Source organism: Pithys albifrons, chromosome 1 (assembly GCF_047495875.1).
Source record: "Pithys albifrons albifrons isolate INPA30051 chromosome 1, PitAlb_v1, whole genome shotgun sequence".
Lineage (NCBI taxonomy): Eukaryota > Metazoa > Chordata > Aves > Passeriformes > Thamnophilidae > Pithys > Pithys albifrons.
In genome coordinates this window covers 28545852-28565498 of record NC_092458.1, presented here as the reverse complement: position 1 = coordinate 28565498, position 19647 = coordinate 28545852, and the positions used below count along the sequence as shown (strand labels likewise).

At 38.4% G+C, this 19647-nt stretch overlaps 1 protein-coding gene across 6 annotated transcripts in view; it reads left to right on the top strand.

Moving 5' to 3' along the window:
- Window positions 1–7025: 7025 nt before the first annotated feature.
- LOC139668688 (arylsulfatase D-like) overlaps window positions 7026–19647 on the top strand; it is a 28658-nt gene continuing 16036 nt past the window's right edge. For 3 of the 6 annotated variants that reach the window (XR_011697113.1, XM_071548496.1, XM_071548474.1), the window contains exons 1-9: window positions 7026–7189; window positions 9994–10063; window positions 11001–11141; window positions 11711–11752; window positions 11930–12051; window positions 13054–13176; window positions 15339–15762; window positions 16162–16298; window positions 18904–19038. Coding sequence is in view for 5 of the 6 variants with exons in the window: in XM_071548496.1 (XP_071404597.1) it covers window positions 10011–10063; window positions 11001–11141; window positions 11711–11752; window positions 11930–12051; window positions 13054–13176; window positions 15339–15762; window positions 16162–16298; window positions 18904–19038 (1177 nt within the window). In the remaining variant the exon portion in view is untranslated. Of the gene's footprint in view, window positions 7216–9993; window positions 10064–11000; window positions 11142–11710; window positions 11753–11929; window positions 12052–13053; window positions 13177–15338; window positions 15763–16161; window positions 16299–18903; window positions 19039–19647 lie in introns of all 6 variants that reach the window. The other 3 variants (XM_071548487.1, XM_071548504.1, XM_071548513.1) reach the window with 3 other exon arrangements.

Below are 19647 nucleotides of genomic sequence, written 5' to 3'. Positions count from 1 at the left end.
AGTTATAGCAGCCTACTTCCAGCTTCTGCTTTAAAACAGCTCTTCCTTACTCAGCATTTGTTATCAGGAGCAAGTAGGGAAGCTCTCCCTTGTAGCAGGTGGGATGAAATAAGTGCCTCTGACGAGATTTTAAAGGAGCCCAACACCTGCCAATTACTCCAATATGACTATATGAGCCATGTTTTTGATAACCTCTCCTTGGAATCAAAGATCAGAAATCCTGAGGTGAAGAGTGAAGTGAGAACAAATGTCCCACAGTAAGTAACCATGGAGTAAGTAAAAGATTAGGAGTTTGTCTGGGGTTTTGGTAGTTTGCATGTTTTTTGTTTGTTGTTGTTGGTTGGGTGGGTTGTTAAAAAACCCTAAGAACAAAACAAAGACAAAAACAAAAAAAATCCCCACCAAAAAAAAAAAAAAAAACCTTGTGTTTTTCCTTTCTTTATATAAAGCTGACCCATCTTTTGGGGGGGGAGTGAAACTGCCCTCACCTACCACCAATCTGTTGTCCTTGGGACTGTGGTGCTTGGGGTGGGAGTGGCCACTTACGTCAGTGCTTTCCTAGGCAGATTCCGGCCCACTTCCCATGAGGTGGTACTGGGAAGTTGCACTGAAACAGTGAAATCTGCTTCGCAGAGCTGTGCTCTCCCTGATAGCGAAATCAGCAGAGCACAATAATTAACAAGCTGAGCTTTCCTTCCCTTTTTAGTGCTTCAAAACAAACTCCAGTTTTTGGAGGATATTACTATTTTGCTGTGACTTTATAGGGATGAACACAAAGCATGATTTGCTCCCGGTTTGCTTCCCTGTGTTCTTCACTATTCCCCTAGCAGCCATGCTCTTGCTTGCTGCTCTTTTTGTCTCATCCATCTGCTCTCTTTCTGTCTCTGATTTTCAAGTCATGTGCACTGCTCTTGCCTGAGCTGGAAGGAAAGGTGTGTATTCCTAGATGAGTAGTTCAAAACTAGTTTAAAGTGAGAAGGCATAATTACATCATTTAGACTAGGCGCTGTTAATCATAATGTGAAAACATACCAGCTAATTTACTGCCTAGGGCCAGACCCTCCCCTTCTGCTGTTGCTTTGAAGGCAGGGTGTTGCTTGCAGCAGCAAGGCCAGAACAGGGTGGCCATAATAAATTAAAAAATGTGGGTACTTGCTATAGGCATATTGCTTATTGACAATACACAACACAAAGTAGTAATGCCATGATGTAACCATGGTACCAGATAATATGTATTGATATTATCAAGGTCAGTTAGAATTATATCCCCCCCCAGGGTGCACTCTTGCAGGTGACACTCTGAGAGTAGAGAATGGAAAGGAAAATAGACAACAGACTATCCATCATCTCCTGATTTGGGTATCTATCTTTCTTGCAAGGCCATCCCTTGTATTATGGTTGATGAACAGTGCCTGTTTCTGGCTTACCTCATGCAAGCACTGAGAAAGTGACTGACTGTGCTCACACCAGCTGAGAATTTTTAATTTCTTATTTCTCTCATTCCCCACTTGTCTCTCCTCTTCTAAACATTTGGATAACTAGGAACTATGGAAGAGAGGGAGGAACGTGTCAACAAGGTGGAACAGCATGTGGCATGGTGCATGTGCTTCTTCCAGAGCCATAATGCAAGCTGACATTAGCATTTTTAATCACATTTTAATATATTGTTTAATGAGGGGAAGCTATTATGTAGCAGGTTTTTATAGAATGTGGAAAGCAACTGTTTATTTTCATCAACAGCTAAGCAGTAAGAGACTTGGATACATCACCTGTTAATGTGTGTATATATATAAATAAATATATATATAATAATTGTAATTCACTTTTGTTATATTTAAATAATTGCTAAAGAGTCTGGGGTTTTGTTCTGGTTTTGCAACAGTGTGCAAATAATTTCTTTCAGTATCTGAAGTTAGACAAAGAAAACAAGAGGACAAAATCTTTTGCTGCATGCAATTACAGGCTTTTGGCTTAATTGATAAGAGTTTATTCCAAATTCTTCTGTTGGAGCTGAACCTCTCTTAATATTTATAAGAATGAGAAGTCTTTCAACTCTGGTGGATGCTCAGGGAATGGTGACATTGCCAATCTTCTGGGGATGAGAATGGGATATGCCTGGTCTCAATAAGCATTTTGGTCAATGAGATATTTTTGAAGTGGAGGTTTGTCTTTTTTTTATTCTTCACTGTAAGACATCAGTAAAGATTAACTCTAATCTAGGAATATATTCAATAAGTGATATGTTTGGAGGATAGCAAAACTACTGAAGCCAAGTTCTTGGGGAAGAAGGAACTAGTTTCAGGCTTGCAGCTTGCTTACTCGATAGAAAAGCTGAAAAAAAAACACCAAAACCAAAGTCTGAACAAGGCAGCTGGCTAAAAAAAGTTACATACCATCATTTGGAGTTTTTACCAAGACATTTTGAGTTTTATCCACCTACTTCAGCCACTTAATAAACCAAGAAAAAGCTTCTTTTGCTAAATCTCTTCAAGTGACTGTTGAGGCAGCTGCAGACTTTGTGGCATTCCTGGCAAGTGGAATGAATTATATTGCAAGTTCATTAAGTCTTCATTAATGATTGACAGATTTGGAGAAAGAAGTGGTAGAGCAGTCACGAGTAGTCATATGTCTCACAACTTACATTTCTTTACAAAACTTTTCTTTCACTTAAGGTACAGAGTCATGATTATATTGTTGTACTCTGCTTGGAAACCTGACTGAACAATAAATAGCCTTGCTAGCAGGAAATATAGCTCTTTTTGTTTGACTTTGTCTTCCAAATACTGGCTTTTTCTCAACAAAATTGATGAACTTTCCGAGATTTACGCACTATTAGTCATTTACTGTACTGTTTTTCACTGAGCTTTTGTTATCTCAAAATAAAATAAATTTTTCCTCTTGAATCATTTTTATGTGGTTCTCTACCTTCTTCTCCAGTTCTTACACTTCAGTTTTAAAATAGTACATTTTTGTTCACTACACAGTTTGAATGCATCGGTACTCACATCTTTCAGGTAAAATCAAAGAATCATTTAGGTTAGAAAAGACCTCAGAGATCAAGTCCGGCTGTTACCCTGACACTGCCAAGTCCACCACTTAACCATGTCATTAAGTGCCACATTTACACATCTTCTAAATACCTGCAGGGATAGTGAATCCACAACTTCCCTGGGCAGCAACAATTTATTCTTAGTATCCTTTTATTTTCTACCTGAAATCAGTGATTGACATAAAGTCAAAACAGTCTTTCTGGTCTAAGAGGATCTTACTCTTTACCCCTTCTTCTGTGAATTACATGAAATATGAAGCATGTGAAGTCCAATGCAAGCAAAGAGTTGAATCTGCATTACTGCATCTCCTTCTGTACCTTCAAATGAAACAGGGCAATGAAGAGGTTTGTGTTTGCCTCTGAGTTCCATGTGTTGATTCATTTTACTGCAGGTGAAAAAGTCATGAGAGGCTGGGAAGGAGGAATTCATGTGACAGGAGTATTTAGGTGGTCAGAAGTACTACCTGCAGGCACAGTTATTGATGAGCCTATGAGTCATGGATATTTACCCCACAATTGTTCATCTGGCTGGAGGAATGTTGCCAAACAACAGGTATGGAGATGTTTACTACTTGAGAGCTAATGACTAAAAAATTGACTGTTATAATCCTTGGAGATCCCACAAATGCTCATTTGCCTCAAGCCTAGCCTGAGATTTTACACTAGTAAGTAAGCTCTCACATATATGCCCACAGACATGCATGCGGTGTGAGCAGTTCTTCCTTCTGAAGACTAGATGCCAGTTTCAAACTCAGGTTCAGTCATGTTCAGGGAAGAATTGATGGCTGAGGTTGTTTTGGTACCAACTGACTAGACTTATGGACTCTTACAAGTACCTCCTAAGTTTGTTAAATCCATCCTTACTCTACAGATTTATTTATGCATCTTTGAAAGTCAGAAAATGTTAACAGTAATGAGATCACTATTGATTTCATGAATGAATTACTTTTTTTCTGCTAGACCAAGCTGGAGTTTGTTAGGGAAAAAGAATTTGCCCATGTTTTGGGGAAGGTGTGACCCTCCATTGCTCTTTGATCTCTTGCAAGACCCTTCTGAAGCTAAACCTCTCTTGGCTGATACTGAGCCCCTCTTTGACACTGTAACAAGGAAGATTGGAAGCGCATTGCAGGGCGCTGACTCCACTCCCAGAGCAGCTCTCTGTGTACAATGTGGTGTGGAAGCCATGGCTGCAGCCATGCTGTGGGACGTTCCTATTCTGTTGGTGTGATAAGGAAGGTGACAGCACACAAATTTCATGAGATGCATGTCTAATGACATGTCCTGTGGCACTGAGTCCTCTGCTGAAGAAGCTCTCAGATAATAATTGTGTCTTTTTTTTCTCTTGGAAACAAAGTAGATGAAAGTAAAGAAAGGAAATGTCAATCAAAAGTTTTCCCCTCCATTCTTCAACACTAGCAAAAGGTTTAAGGAAATCCTGGGTTTGTAGACTTGCATGTAAGAGAAAACTGTAGAGGTATACACCTAATCTCTGACTAATTTATGCCTGTGCAAGGAATATAGTTGGAGAATGCTGCAGAGAGGCAGTGTACAGTGCTGAGCAGGCAGCAGTAAGAAATGCTAGGTTCATATTAAACTCTAGATGATTGCAGCTGTGTCTCTGTAGTTCACAAAAATTTGTATTCTATCCAAACATAGTAGTTTCAGTCATTACTGCTTCCTATACTGCTCTGTTGTCTCTGCAGAAATATTATTGAGATATTGAAAAAACATCTGAGATTGAGTGAATCTGATTTATTAGTGTCCTCAAGTTGTGATCTTATGATCTGAAGATTTAGTGGGGTAAAACAATGTTGATATTCAGTATACCTCTGCAACAGTTACAAAAGATATAGAAGCATTTTGCTCTTCAGAAAGAGGTCCTGCTGCATACTAATTTAGCAAAAGCAAATTTATTGCATAGAAGATGCTAATAAAAATGTTTTTGGATTAATAGTTTGCACTGCTTCAATGTCAGTTCTAGAAAAACAAGGTTCATTGAGTCCTATTAGAGTAAAATGTGTTCAGTAGCAGTATAAATATTTTTACCAGCTACAACTTGCATAAAGGGATCATGCCAATACTAGTTTAAAAAAAAGAAGAAACAAAAAAATCCCCAAACTAACAAAACAAAAAACCTGCAGCGCTGTGACCCTAACCTGACTTTCTAAGGAGACATGACTTTGCACTGCATTTTGCAATGAAACTACTCAGAGTTTAGGGCTTTGAACTGTATTGACGGCTGTACTTTTGCAGAAGTAGATGAAGTCAGAGTTCATTATAAGCATCCTGCTAGAACTCTAGAGAAACTGATGGTTGAATTTAGTAAATGGAAAAAGGTTATTGTAGTTTGTCTGTTGTTTTGCCTCCCCCATCAAATATGCCTGCAAATAGTTTACTCGCTCAGCTAGTTCAGTTTGTTAACACTTTTCTTAGCTCTTAGTGATTTTTTCTGAAGTGTGACATAGAAGTGATTTTACAAAATTTTCTATATCATTTCAATATTTATGTTCTTCATTACTCTAAGTTCACCCAGAAAGCTCACCAAAGGGAAAAGTGGCTAAATGATTGTGCCAGTGATTGCTTTTAGTACTCAGACATGTGCAAAAAGCCAGAAAGAAAGCCACAGTATAGAGCACACAGTGACCCAAAATAAGTTTTTGCTGGCAGAGAATTTGCCTGTGTGAATACAGAGTAAACAGCAGCTTCCTGTGCTGAGGCACAGTGAAAATCTGGTTAGCTGATGAGAAGGAGATACTGCAGGCTGAAACTGTAGAGATAAAAATCATCTCCTTTCTGCTTACATGTTACTTTTTTGTTTTTGTTTGTAAAATCTTTGTTTAAAATTTAGCTCTGTTAAGACAACAAGTAATCACAGTTGTTATCTCTGTACTGAGTCACTAATGTAGTGATGAGGAACAGAATATAAGGTCTTTGCTTCCAGATAGTTTTGTTAGCAGGGGAAACTTTGCAGGTGTGGGATTTTAGGGCAAGGGGAGGGGTGGTGGGGTATCAGTTTGCATTTTTAAGTCATGCCAGCAGCAGCATGGACACATCTTCAGTAGTGAGCACATGCTGAGAAAGATGAAAATAGTGTAGAAAGACTGAAAGTTTAGTCATAATTTGGACCAAAGCCAGGTGAAAATTAATGCTTATGTTATTGGCAGCATTCAAAGATCCATTTTCCCCAAAGCATGATGTAATTTTTGAGAAATACAATTTTTCTAGAAAAATCTTTACACCCAAAGCATCACAAGCTGTCAAGCAGTAATACAAAGTATTATAGTTAAATAGATATGAGTAAAAGTAGTTCCATGTGCAAGGAGGTCAACAAATAAAAAACCTCCAACCCTGGTTATTCCTGCAACTGGATTATATGAATCCAATGGTTTATGCTGCTTCGCCTTTCCCACTCACTGAGTCCTACTGACTTCACTAGAATGCAGTCTTAAATTCAGCAGTTGTTGTATTCAAGTAACTTGGAGAACCAAAATGTCAGCAAGCAGAAAGAGCTCCTCCAAGTAATTGCTCAAGACCTTTTGAACTGTAAAATGTATTACAACAGAGTTAAGATCTGAAGGAAGGGAGATGCACACTAAATGTTCAGTGTGTGGGTATGGGGGAAGAAAGTGCAATTTAGGTATGCCTACTTTCTAGAAAATGCAATGAAAACAAAAAGACAAGATGATAGAAGAAAAGAAGGAGGACAAGCTAGTCCTTTTATCCCATCTGGAAAGCTAGAAAAGCTGTGTGGGCAAAACAAAACCCTTTATAGCATCTGTTATTATTTATAGCATCTCCTTTGAAGCACTGAAATAGAGCAGTGATGGATATGATACAAATTTGCACTGAATTAACTGGATAGGGAGTCTAGAAAAGGCAATAGCCATGTTGTGCCAGTAGTTCAAGAATAAGGACTTTATACTCTGCCTGGAATTCATGTTAAACCTGCATAGCAGTTCCAGTTTGCTGGCTGTAGCTGGCAGTGATCCCAGGTGGTGTCCGTGCTGGAGAAGGGAGAGCAAGAGGAAAAGGAGCAAGTCCCAGCCCACTTTTGCCCAGGCACTTCAGAGAGGATCAAGACTTCTCGGCACACCAAGGAGCAAGAGGGATTTTGGAACAAAAAGAATAATTGAGACAAGGGTTTGTTTTCCTCATTTTAAATAGAGGTTGGCTTTTTTAATTAGTCTTGGTGATCATTTACTGTGGCTTACTGACTTACAGAAGGAATTACTGTCTGATTTATTTTGGTATTTCTGTATGAAACTGCTGATTTCTAGAGGCTGCTCTTAGATTTTATGAATCAGGTTGGTATTTTTCATTTAACAGTTAAGAAAACTGGACAAGCCCCCCTAGGGCCCAGTACTGGATTCATCACATCCTAGCACTGTCAGTGAGAGCTCTGCTTTCAGTAGGAATCAGACCCTAACAGAGAACTGTGAATACACAGATTTAAATTGTGGGGATTTTTTAATAAGGGTGGTACTTCTTCCAGTCCTTCACTAAGAGCAATGTTCCTAAAATGGCCTGTAGTAAATCACATGGTGCCACAGCCAATGGTATTAAGACCCAAGTGTCTTTTTAATACCACTTGTGCACCTCCCTGGTTCAAAGTTCACTGTTTTCTTGAGGGGCTGTACAAAGTCTAAATTCTGACATGCCTGCTGTGACCAGATGGCTGTGGTGCAAGATCCTGTGGGGAGAAAGCGGACAGCAGCGGAACTATTGTAGCAGCTTGAAAAGCTTATCAATTCCCTGGGAAGTCAAGGGACTTCTTAGATGTTCAGATCTGTCTGGTTTTTTTGCTCCACTACAGTGCACAAGGGCTGCTTGATCCTCAGTTGCTTTATGTAGAATGAGAACATTTTCAGTGCAATAATTTTGGCTTAATACTGTACCACAATCTCATTAAATGCAATGCTCCCTAACAGTTGCTGGGAAGGCAGATTAAAGCATCTTAAACATATCACCATTATAGATGATGACCAGAACAATCACTCATTCTTTATTCCCTTCATGCACTTCACTTATCACCACCCCAGCTCTGTCCTATGGGACCATAGTTCATTGGGGTTTCAGGGGAACTGCAGCCAGGCTGTGATAGTGAAACATCACTACACTGCCATCTCAAAATGATTTGACATCCTACTAGAAAGTCCTTTTCTTCATGTTAATGCATCCTGCTTTTCAAAGCATGATATTGTGCCTCTGGCATCTGCATTCATGGTAAGGTCTTGCTTTAAACAGCTGCTGTATTGGATCAGAGAGGTCTTGCTGCTTCCCCATTAATTTTTGACTCAGACACTGGGAAGGGAGGGTGAGCTGTCAGTACTGCCTTTCAGGATCTCACCAACAGCAAATGGAAACATCATGAAACCTACAAAAAATTTCATAAATTACAGTTGTTTGTTTGGTGGGTTTTTTTCTTGGTGGATTTGTGGTTTTGTTTGGGGTTGTTTGTTGGGGTTTTGGGGTTTTTTTCTTTGGTGATCATGGTTTTGTTTTGTTTTCTATTTCCCATATTGTCTTAGCCATAGTCAAACAAGCATCTAGATGTTACTTGGAAAAATCATCAATGGACCCCAGGTTCTGACTCTTCTAATACTGTGTCCCTGTCAAATAACAGTATCTACAATTTTTTTATCTTATGGCTCATCCTTTGAAATGTATAGGGCAGGATTATACTCTATTCTGTCCAGTTTAGTATTCCTCAGACATTCAAGGTAACATCATTATGTACTAAAAAGGCAGAAAAAAACATTGTCAGAAAATACTGTATTTTCCTGCTCATTTTTGGAGAAAAAAACTGACAAGACTTTCATTAGCCAAGATGAGACTTTTCAGTTCTCTGTGTTTAGAGGCGACTTTTGGTTCACAAATGTGTTTTGACTTGTTATAGAAAGTAAATATTATAATTACTTTCAGTCTGTTCCTTAATACAACTGACAACACTTTTGTTCTTGTGCTGTTTTGAAATGGAAAGAAGTGTGGAAAAAACAGGGATTTTGCATGGATAGTATATTTTAGGTGTTTTAATCTCTTTTCACTATGAAGGAATGAATGGCATATCTAATTTATCTCAGTGTACACCATGAAGGTGAGCATGTGCCAGTCCCCAGTGGAGCCAGTTTATCATGTACTTCTCTGTGTGACTGTACAATTCCAGTGCAACATTTTCTGAAGGTTCCTGAGGCCATTCGCAAGGAAAAGGAGTGCATTTCCCAAGCCATTTTTTTTCCTAAGTGACTAGGTGTGCTCTCTATTTCAGCAAGCATAGAAAATTGCTTCCACTTATAAAATTTGCTTTGCTAGACAAAATTAAATATTTAGAAACTGAAATATTATTTTTAGATTTTTAAAAGTTTAATTCATAGAGTTGGCAGGTAGAAAAACTGGTAAATTAAATTTATAAATAGCATTAAGCTTTGGAGTCCTTTAAGGAAATAATCATAAATATATGTATGTTTCAGGATAGGATTTAGTAACATTCAGAGACAAACGCCTCTTTGGATGTACTAGATGGCATCTAAACCTAAAACATTGCAGTCCCTTCCCTAAGAATTACATTGCAAATATTAACTTCCCGGATGGCTTTTATTTGAGGGTTTTTTTGTAGTTTCTAAGCTCAAAATAAAGATTAGATTCTTTTCCTTAAAGTTGATCTGAGGTTAAGTATGAAGTGAGATACTAGTTTTGCTTACCATTGCCTCATTTGTAAAATGGTGAAAACCTTCCTTTCAGTGAAAACCAATAGTTCTGTGCATGTATTGAGTAATAGGAACCTTTGGCACCTTTTTAAAGCAATTAACATTTAGCCTTCTTTCCAAATTCTCACAAGTCCACCTGGAGTCATCAGCAGGTGGGAACAGGCCAGATCTTGCAAAACTGCATGTGAGATCGCTGTAACTGCAGGGATCTGTTTGTTTGTTTTTTTTATTTTTCTCCAGAATTCATATGACCAACTATGTACCTGTTTCATACAAGGGAAAACTATAAAGTTTACCATGGAAAACAATGGTAAGAAAAATATTCACTGAGGGTCTTTCCTGGCTTTTAGATGTTGTGCTTAAGATCACTTGTTTCCTCCCTGTCACCACTGCCAAAAGTCATTGACAATCTAAGTGCAGCTAATACAGATTTGGATTTATTCATGACCTTTTACCCTACTTTTCTAAGACATGGAGGTTTAGGAGTATATATAATATGTAGTATAGTACTTACTGTGTATTAGTACTAGTACTTACTATGCATTTATCACATTGTAGTATTTACTACTGAACTAGCACTCAGAAGATATATTCTAGTATATGTATTTTACTTGAGGTGAGCATCTGTAAGCTTCCAATTGCAATTACCTTGAGCAAGTAAAACATGTATGGAGATATTCTTATGGTCTTCCAGGAAAGCGATCAAGTTTAAAGTTGTTGCTGCACCTTAATTTTGCTGATGGCCTTATGGCTAAAGGTGCACTTTTCAGACACTGTATGTAGGAGTGGGTGCAATAGATGTAATAGTTAAGGCATTGTCATAATGACTGGTGTGACTCCACACCCATCACCTTCGTGCTCTTATCCCACTCATTCCAGGAGCCTTAACAGAACCATCCTACACCCCTGTACAAGGAGTACCTTAGGACACCTGCAAGTATCCAACCACTCATTCTACTGAGAACATCTGCTCAGATCAGTGTAAATGTCAATAAAGAAATGCAGACACAAAAATCCTGTGTGAATAAATAATGATAATAAATAAATCAATAATATAAAAATAAAAATAGTTTTTAAAAATTACTGATACTAGAAAGCTCAAGGTCTTGTGTAAATAACCAGGAGCTCCATCTGCTGGCACTATTTGGTTGATGTTTGCATGTTTTGAGTCCCTATAAAACTAAGAATAATAAAGTCTATTCTAAAACTTGAAACAGCTTTTTGTAATATTACCTCTTTACTTTTAGGAGCTGCTTAAACATTTGGCTAATTTTATGCTTGTTTCCAAGAACCTGTGTATCAAATCCTTCAAAACCTAATTTCTTATTGATACTGGCTGATGATCTTGGTATTGGAGATTTGGGTTGCTATGGCAATGATACAATAAGGTATGAAATAAATTATCCTTTCCTGGTGAAGTTCTGTAAAAAAAGCACTGATAACAGTACTAGAAATTCCATTATTAATTGTATAATTTATCTACATGCACTTCTTTTCATATGTGCAAAATAGTCCTACAGTAATTCCTACTGGAGTCAAAATTATACAGGCATGCTTGAGAAACTTTCTTGCACTTAGAATTTTTCCATTTTGTCTGTGCCCTGTACTTGTTAGGCATGCATATAAGATGTAAATATCCACAACTTTAGAGTTGAAATATGAAGGACTGAGATTAGAATTTAATATCAGTTATCAACTCTAGGAGGCTTTTTATGAAATGACAGCTTAGACTATGTGATATATTTATCCCTAGTGCAGTTATCAATCTGTATATAGATTGATTGAAGAATGATTGTAGAGATATCCTGCCTTTGCTCTAGCCTATTATAGTCTTGGATATTGTGTTCTACTGTATCTATTAACAGACTCTTTTTCCCTATGCTACATGAGCTTTTGATATGGGATAAACCTGATATACCTTCTCTTTTTTTACCCCCTTTTTTTTCGTTATTAATAGAAACGTACGTATCCATGGAAAATTCATTTCTAAGGAGTCAAGGTATCTCAAATATATATATATATATAATATATATGACACAGAGCTTTTCTAGTTGAGTTATAGATAGACAGATTTTTGTAAATTTCATAGTGATACTCTTGACAAAACTAGGAGGAGCAGGATACGATGAAGTTCTGTGTAATAAGTTTTTATCAGAAATGGGATTTATCTTTTTAGGACCCCTAACATCGATGGCCTGGCAAAGGAAGGAGTGAGACTTACTCAGCACATTGCTGCAGCTGCTGTCTGTACCCCAAGCAGAGCCTCTTTCCTGACTGGCAGATACCCTATCAGATCAGGTTGGGCCTCTCTCTAATCACAGAATCACAGACCATTCTGCGTTGGAAGGGATCCACAAGGATCATCGAGTCCAACACTTAATTCAATGACCCACACAGGGGATTGAACCCATGACCTTGGCATTATTACAACCAAGTTTTAACAAACTGAGCTAATCTCAGGGTCATGGTTTGCTGCAGTTAGTCTAGTTAGTATTGATATTAAAAATCCCCTTAAATAAACTATTTTAAAGACTAGTTAATCTTGGGATTTGGAGTCTCAGTGAGATGGGAAGAAGTAGAGATGACTAATGATTGATTTCTATGGGAAAATCGCCACATAAAGCACATCTAATGTGGCTAAATGACAACTTGGAAATGGATGAAAATCTAAACAGCATAAAGCACCCAGAGGTAGAACAATGAAGAAAAGAATTGTGTCAATGCTATCTTTGGTATTAAGATTATATTAAATTTAATATTTTTAATATTTTGGCAAACTTTTTCACAGTGAAATTCATCAGACTGTGGAATAGTTCTCAGTAATTTTGTGTTAAACCCAATTTACTTCAGTCATGCAAATTCTTGACAGAAAACTTCAATAACTGCATATGGCAGTAGTAATCAGTGTAGCACCTCTGATGTGATTCTGACTTGCTTAAGGAGAAATGTAATCATGAACTGTACAATATAACTGGTTCAATATAAAACTTTTTTTATAACACTATATTTTGACAGAACTCTGATTGTAAGAGGCTGCCTAATGTCCAAACATAGGCATCTTCCTGCCATTTGTAGATAACCCAGCATAACTGAGGCATCTGCATTGGATTAGCATATAATGGGACTTGGAAGAGACATCGTTCTGGAAGTCAATCAGCATATTCCCGGGGCATGCTGAATGGTGTATAAAAAGGCACTAGGCTCAGACAACTGAGTCCCCTTCATTAGAAAGCACAGTCTGATCAGACTGACAATCTGAAATCTGTCTGGTTTTATTTAAAGACTTTTATTCCTCTCTAGGCATGGCATCCAGCACTCAACGGCAGATTCTCTTTTGGAATGGGTGTTCTGGGGGACTCCCACCAAATGAGACTACTTTTGCCAGAATACTGCACCAGCAAGGTTATTCTACAGCACTTGTAGGTATGAGACAGAGCAACTTGTCCTTTGGCTTGTATAACAAGACTTTTCATTGCTTCTTACTCAAATTAGGCTGCTTCTGTAAATGTTTGGGAGTTTTTTGTCAAAATGTCTAGGATCAGTTAAACTAGATTTTCTTGTATGCATCACTTTCAAAATCAGCAGTTTTAAGAATGCTATCCACAAGTCCCAGTGTCAGCACAGCATATCTGAAAAATCCAAAATGAGGATATATGGAATACATAGATATACAATGAAAATGGAAGTAAACTCAAAGGAAAAAAATCTTGTTTGCCCAGTACAGGTTATTACAGGATGAACCAACAGAGATATTCACTGATCTGTTAGAGCAGAAAAACATTGTCTGCTGATTGGTACCAAGACATCAGTGGTCTTTATTGTATCAACTTCAGCACGGTTTTTGACACTGACTCTCACAACATCCTCATAGGAAAACTCAGGGCGTGTGGACTGGATGAGTGGACATTGAGACAGATTGAGAACTGGCTGAATGGCAGATCCTGCAGGATTGTAATCAGAGGGTCTAGTTGGAGGCCTGGCACTAATGGTGTCTTCAAGGGTCAATACTGGGCCCAGCATTTTTTGACTTACTCATCACTAATGAAGATACTTAGGGGACTGAAGCATTTGTCTTATGAGGAAAGACTGAGGCAGTTGAGCCTGTTCAGCCTTGGGAAGAGATGACTGAGAGGGGACTTCATCAATGTGTATAAGTATCTGAAAAGACAGTGCCAAGAGGATGGAGCCATGTTCTTCTCAGTGGTGCCAAGCAACAGGATAAGAGGCAATGGGCAGAAACAGATGTGTAGGAAGTTCCATCTGAACATAAGCAAAAACTTATTTACTGTGAGGGTTACAGTGCATTGGAATAGATTGCCCAGAGCTGTTGTGGAGCTGCTGTCACTGGAGACATTCAAGAACTGTGTCGATATAATCCTATGCAGTATACCAGCGCAACCCTGCTTGAGTAGGGATGTTGGACCAGATGACCCACTGTAGTCCTTTTCAACCTTACCCATTCTGTGATATCTTGTGGCTAGATTTTATATTATTTAAGCATCCTGCTTATTATCACAGTTATGATGCTAGAAGTCCCTTAACTTCTGCAAAAGTAAATTCTTTCCAAAAAAGCTGAAAGAATCCCATTGACTTCAGTGGGTCTTGGATCAAAATGCATGTCCAAAAAAAGAAAATCCTGTTAACTCTTGGCTAATTTTGCCTGAACAGCAATTAAAGGCTGTGTGTTTCAAGCACCTCTCATTTTAAAATTCTTTTTGATGTAATCAAAGTAGTAATGTGCTTAGTTGTAATTAATGTGCTTTTCACATCTCTGCTCAGCTCTGCACACTGAGGTGTCATTTAGTTCCTAAACTGAAGCAAGTCTCAGTGATGTACTGACTTCATACACTGCTTAGTGCAGTCTGATATAGTTTATACTGTAAACTACATTCATACACACAAGTGCAGGGCTGGTCAGCAGTTCTCAGAAGTTATTTGTCTAGGTAGCAGCCCCTAAGCCCATGGTTATAGACTGTCTTTCCTTCAATGTCAGGAGAATTACACTGCCCTGTAGTATGACTTCATTAAGCTTCATTATCAGTATATGGCATATTCTGATATGTCCAATTGTACTGAATAATTTGTGCTACTCATTTTAGGATGACTATGACCACACAGAGCCAATATGTACACCTTCTTTCTGAAATTTGTTCCTGGACTGTGAAAGTCAGATAGAAGTTGAGTGTAAAATAGTTAATACTTTTGCATTTAGCTGTTTCTTTCACAAGGGTTTTTCTTTTACAAGGGTTTCTTCAGTTTCTCCCCACCAGGTTACCCGTTAATGCATGGCTACTTCATCACGTAAAAAATAATAAGCACCAACTATTGCAATCTTATTTGTTCTGATTCAGGGAGGTGTCTGAGCTGGGCAATTTTCTGCATGAAATTTAAACAGATAGGCAAGGAGAAGCAGCTGTTCTAGACAGATAAAATGCATTATTGCTCCTTGAGTCTGTCCCCATTCCACACCAGCTCCACCCTTGGCTGCACCTTAACTGAGGGATGCAGCCAACCTCCTAGAAATACAGGCAGATGCACCCAACAGTCCTGATGTCAGATTTAAGATCATTGTTTTATATTTTCAGGGAAGTGGCATATGGGTGTGAACTGCAAAACCCGCCGTGATCATTGCCACCATCCTTTAAATCATGGTTTTGACTACTTTTATGGCATGCCTTTTACCCTTGTGAATGAGTGTCAAGGCACAGATGACCCTGAACTGGCCAAATCTTTGCAAGACACCTATTGGCTTCACACACAGATGATCATCCTTGCAGTATTTACTCTTGTGTTTGGAAAACTTGCCAATCTTTTTCCAGTAAAGTGGAAAATAATTATCTGTCTGGCCATCTGTGGTCTTCTTCACTTCCTCTCCTGGTTCTCCAGCTATGGTTTCACCAAGTACTGGAACTGTATCCTGATGAGAAACCATGATATCACTGAACAACCTATGAACCTAGACAAAACTACACCTAAGATGCTGAAGGAGGCAATTATGTTCATTGAAAGGTAATTGTCTCACATTTTAAGGATTTTTAATAATAATATCATGAAGTTTAAGCAAATGAGTCCTATTCTCCTTGCCTGTGATAATGTGTCAGTCTTTTGTCTATGACCTCTCCTCGTTGTTTATTTAATGTTCTCCATGTGTCTAACTTGGAATGTGAAAAAGAAAGAGCCCATTATGGTTTTGATCTCAATACAAACCCAACATCTTTGAGGGATGTTTTAATTCCCTCAGTCTCCCAAAACCTCAAAAGTAAAAAAATGTCAAAATTTAAAAATATGTAAAAAATTGTTTAGGTCACAATAATAATATATATTGAGATAGTAACTAGAATATCACTGCTATATTTTGGATTGAGTGACAGTTTGAAGAGAAATGACCCTTGTTTTCTTTTATTTCAGGAACAAGCATAGACCATTTCTTCTCTTTGTTTCCCTTTTACATGTTCACACCCCTCTCATTACCACAGTGAAATTTCAGGGAAGAAGCAGGCATGGCCTGTATGGAGATAATGTAGAGGAGATGGATTGGATGGTGGGTAAGTGTTGGTCTTGAAGAAAATTCTTCATTCATTTGAATGTGGAAAAGAACTTAAAGGGGTGATCACCAAATTTCCTTTTTGCATATATAAAAATCAGTGATCTTGCCTTGGATACACAGTTGGTTTCAGAGATTGCCATACCATAACCACATCTTTTTTTCTTTCTTTCTTAAGATGAAAGATTAAAATTTCTTTGTAAGGATTTGTTCTTTATCTTTTTAAATTGACACACTTCTATGCTGAAGTGTTAAATGCAGTCATATAATCAAATGTGCCCTTGATCATGCTGTTAATCAAAATTATGACATTGCTTCAGCTCTGTCTGGTCTTAGAAGATGTAAGTGGTGCTGCTGCTAAATATTGCATTATACAGTGGTTGTGTACTTATTCATTTTAATCAAAAAATAATAAACCAGAACTCTCTTCCACTCAAAAATCTAAGTTACAAAGCTATGGAGTTTCACTTAATAAATTATGTGAAGTCAGTGAAGACTCACTTAAGTCTAAATCTAGGCTCTAAGTGCCAATCAGGTTAAATTCCTAATTGGTTTAATTAAGTTTAAAAACCTAAGCCTAAATTTTACTTAGTTGTTCCTTTCTGCTTTCTGCTTCAGTGACTGTTCATATTAAGTAAAAAGCGTTGACAAAGTAATCAGCCATCCCCTGTCAAGGCGAAGATTCAATCCCTGAACCTTTTCTTCCCCCAGTAATGACATCTACAACATTTTATTTTCAGAGGAGCCCAATTCCTTCTCATGATCAGCCTGAAAGCTCCTGCAAGGTCCAGTTGAATCAGAGAACTCTGCCATGCTCCTTTTTCAAACTTTTGGCTCCAGTCACCTTCAGGCACAGGCTATGTAATCACAGCTGTATAGCAGAATTGAATAATGTAAGGAACATGCCCTGATAGTTGAAAAAGGATGGCAGCCAGTGAGGGCAGAAGTCTCCAGGGTTGGACGATGAAGAGAATTGGGGTCTAATTCAGAACCAGCCTAGACTTGATCTAAACTCTTTTGGGGGGAAGGTTTTTTAGGTAAGATCTATAACTACTTTGACCAAGGAAACCCAGGAAGTCTGTAAAGGAGAAGAGATTGAAAAAAGAGCTGATCACTGGCTTATGCTTTTTCCTTGGGCAATTTAGTTTTTGCTGCTGCTTCTATAGCTGCAGAAGCTGTTCTAGGCAAATACATTTGGCGCAGAAGGTGATGAAGACAATCAATCAAAGATAAATAACATTCTGTATAAAGATTTGATGCTATCAGTACCAAAAACATTCCTTATAAAATTAGGCTTGAATTATAGTCTGTGAAGTTTTTACCACTGACAGCAGGAGAGAATTTTGGTTGATAGCATGCAGCCTGTTCTCAAAGTCCCTGTTCAGTTCCTCATGAGACACTGAAGTTTTCTATAGTTAGTAATCAAGGCATCACTATTATTTAAGCTATTCAAGATGTTTGAGGCTACCTAGTCAGGGCAATCCTTATCTCAGAGAATTTACAGTATAAAGTTGACTGAATACTCTGAGTAGTTTGTTTTAATTATTTTGCAACTGATCGTATTTTTTTTATTTTCTGTTTTTCTATACACAACAAACAAATTTTATAAATGTTCATCAGTTTTTTGGGGGCTCTTATTATTTCATAGAATCATAGAATAATACAATATCCTGTCTTGGAAGGGACCGAACAGGATGACTAAATTCAACTCCTGGCCCTGCACAGAACACCCCAAGAATCACACTGCATACCTGACAGCATTGTCTAAACAGTTCTTGAACTCAGACAGGCTTGGTACTGTGACCACTTTCTTGGGCAGTCTGTTCCAGTGCCTGACCACCCTCTGGGTGAAAAACTTTTTCCTGGTATCTAACCTAAACTTCCCCTGACACAGCTTCATGCAGTTTCCTCGAGTCCTGTCAGTGGTCACGAGAGTGAAGAGGTTGGTACTTGCCCCTCTGTTTCCCCTCATGAGTGTGTTGAAGACTACAAGGAGATCGCCTCTTCTTCAGGCTGAACAGACCAAGTGACCTCAGCTGCTCCTCATACAGCATGCCTTTCAAACCTTTCATTATCCTTGTGGCCCTCTTTTGGATGCTCTCTAATAGCTTAATGTCTTTTTTTATATTGCAGTGCCCGAAACTGCACACGATATTCAAGGTGAGGCTGCACCAGTGCAGAGCAGAGTGGGACAATCCCCTCCCTCAACCGGCTGTAAATGCTTTGTCTGATGCCACCTAGGGCATGGTTGGTTGGGCCTCCTGGCTGCCAGGACACTGCTGACTCGTTTTCAACTTGCCTTTGGCCAGGACCCTCAACTGCCTCTAGGTGGCACTGCTTTCTAGCATCTCATTCCCCAGTCTGTACAAACATCCAGGGTTGTCCCATCCCCGGTGCAGAATCTGGAAATTTCCCTTGTTAAACTTCACATGGTTGGTGATTGCCCATCTCACTTAGCTGTCGAGGTCTCTTTTCATTGAATACAGTTCATTACAGAACTCATTCAGATAAATGGAAAGACTCCATCTTCACTGAATTTTGAGTCGAGACTTAAAAAATCTGACTGCATCTCCTGATGTAATTATGATGTTTTGCTTTGTTTATAGGAAGGCTTCTGGAGGTTATTGACAAAGAAAGCTTGAAGAATACCACATTCATTTATTTTGCATCTGATCATGGAGGATCCTTAGAGGCTCACAGAGGAAATTCTCAGTTAGGTGGATGGAATGGGATCTATAAAGGTAAAATTTTGGAAGTGTGTACATGCGTAAGTCTTCCCCTTAAAAAGAAAATTATAGAATAAAATACATTCAGACAGACTAAATTTAATTAACCATATGTTAGGTTTATAATCTTGGATTGTAGATCTGAAACAAATTAAGCGTGTCATCTTTTCATCTTTCGGCCTCCAGTCAGCAGCATTTTCACCAAAGCTACTCCTGACAGCTATGTTGTCTAACCCAGTTGTTAAACACCTTTCATGATTCCCCAGAAAATCCAGTTTTCATAGTCTATGCTGCTGGAGGTTTTTTTCTAGGTACCTACCTCAAATGTCCTTGCTGCAGTTTAAGCAACAGGTCATGCTCTTTTCACCAACCTACAGAGAAGAGATTATTCCTTTCTTGCTCATCATGCATTTCAGTGCTGTTTTGTTCCCCCTTGTTCCTCCTTTCTTTAGACTTCAGTATACTTGAATCCCCCTTGTAGTTCTGTGTTATATTTAAATATTGTAAGCATGCTTTCTTATCCATCACCCAAAGCACTACTTATCTTGTAGTATCATAGAATCACAGAGTATCACAAGGTGTAAGGAACCCATATGGATAATCAAGTCCAACTACCTGCTCCTC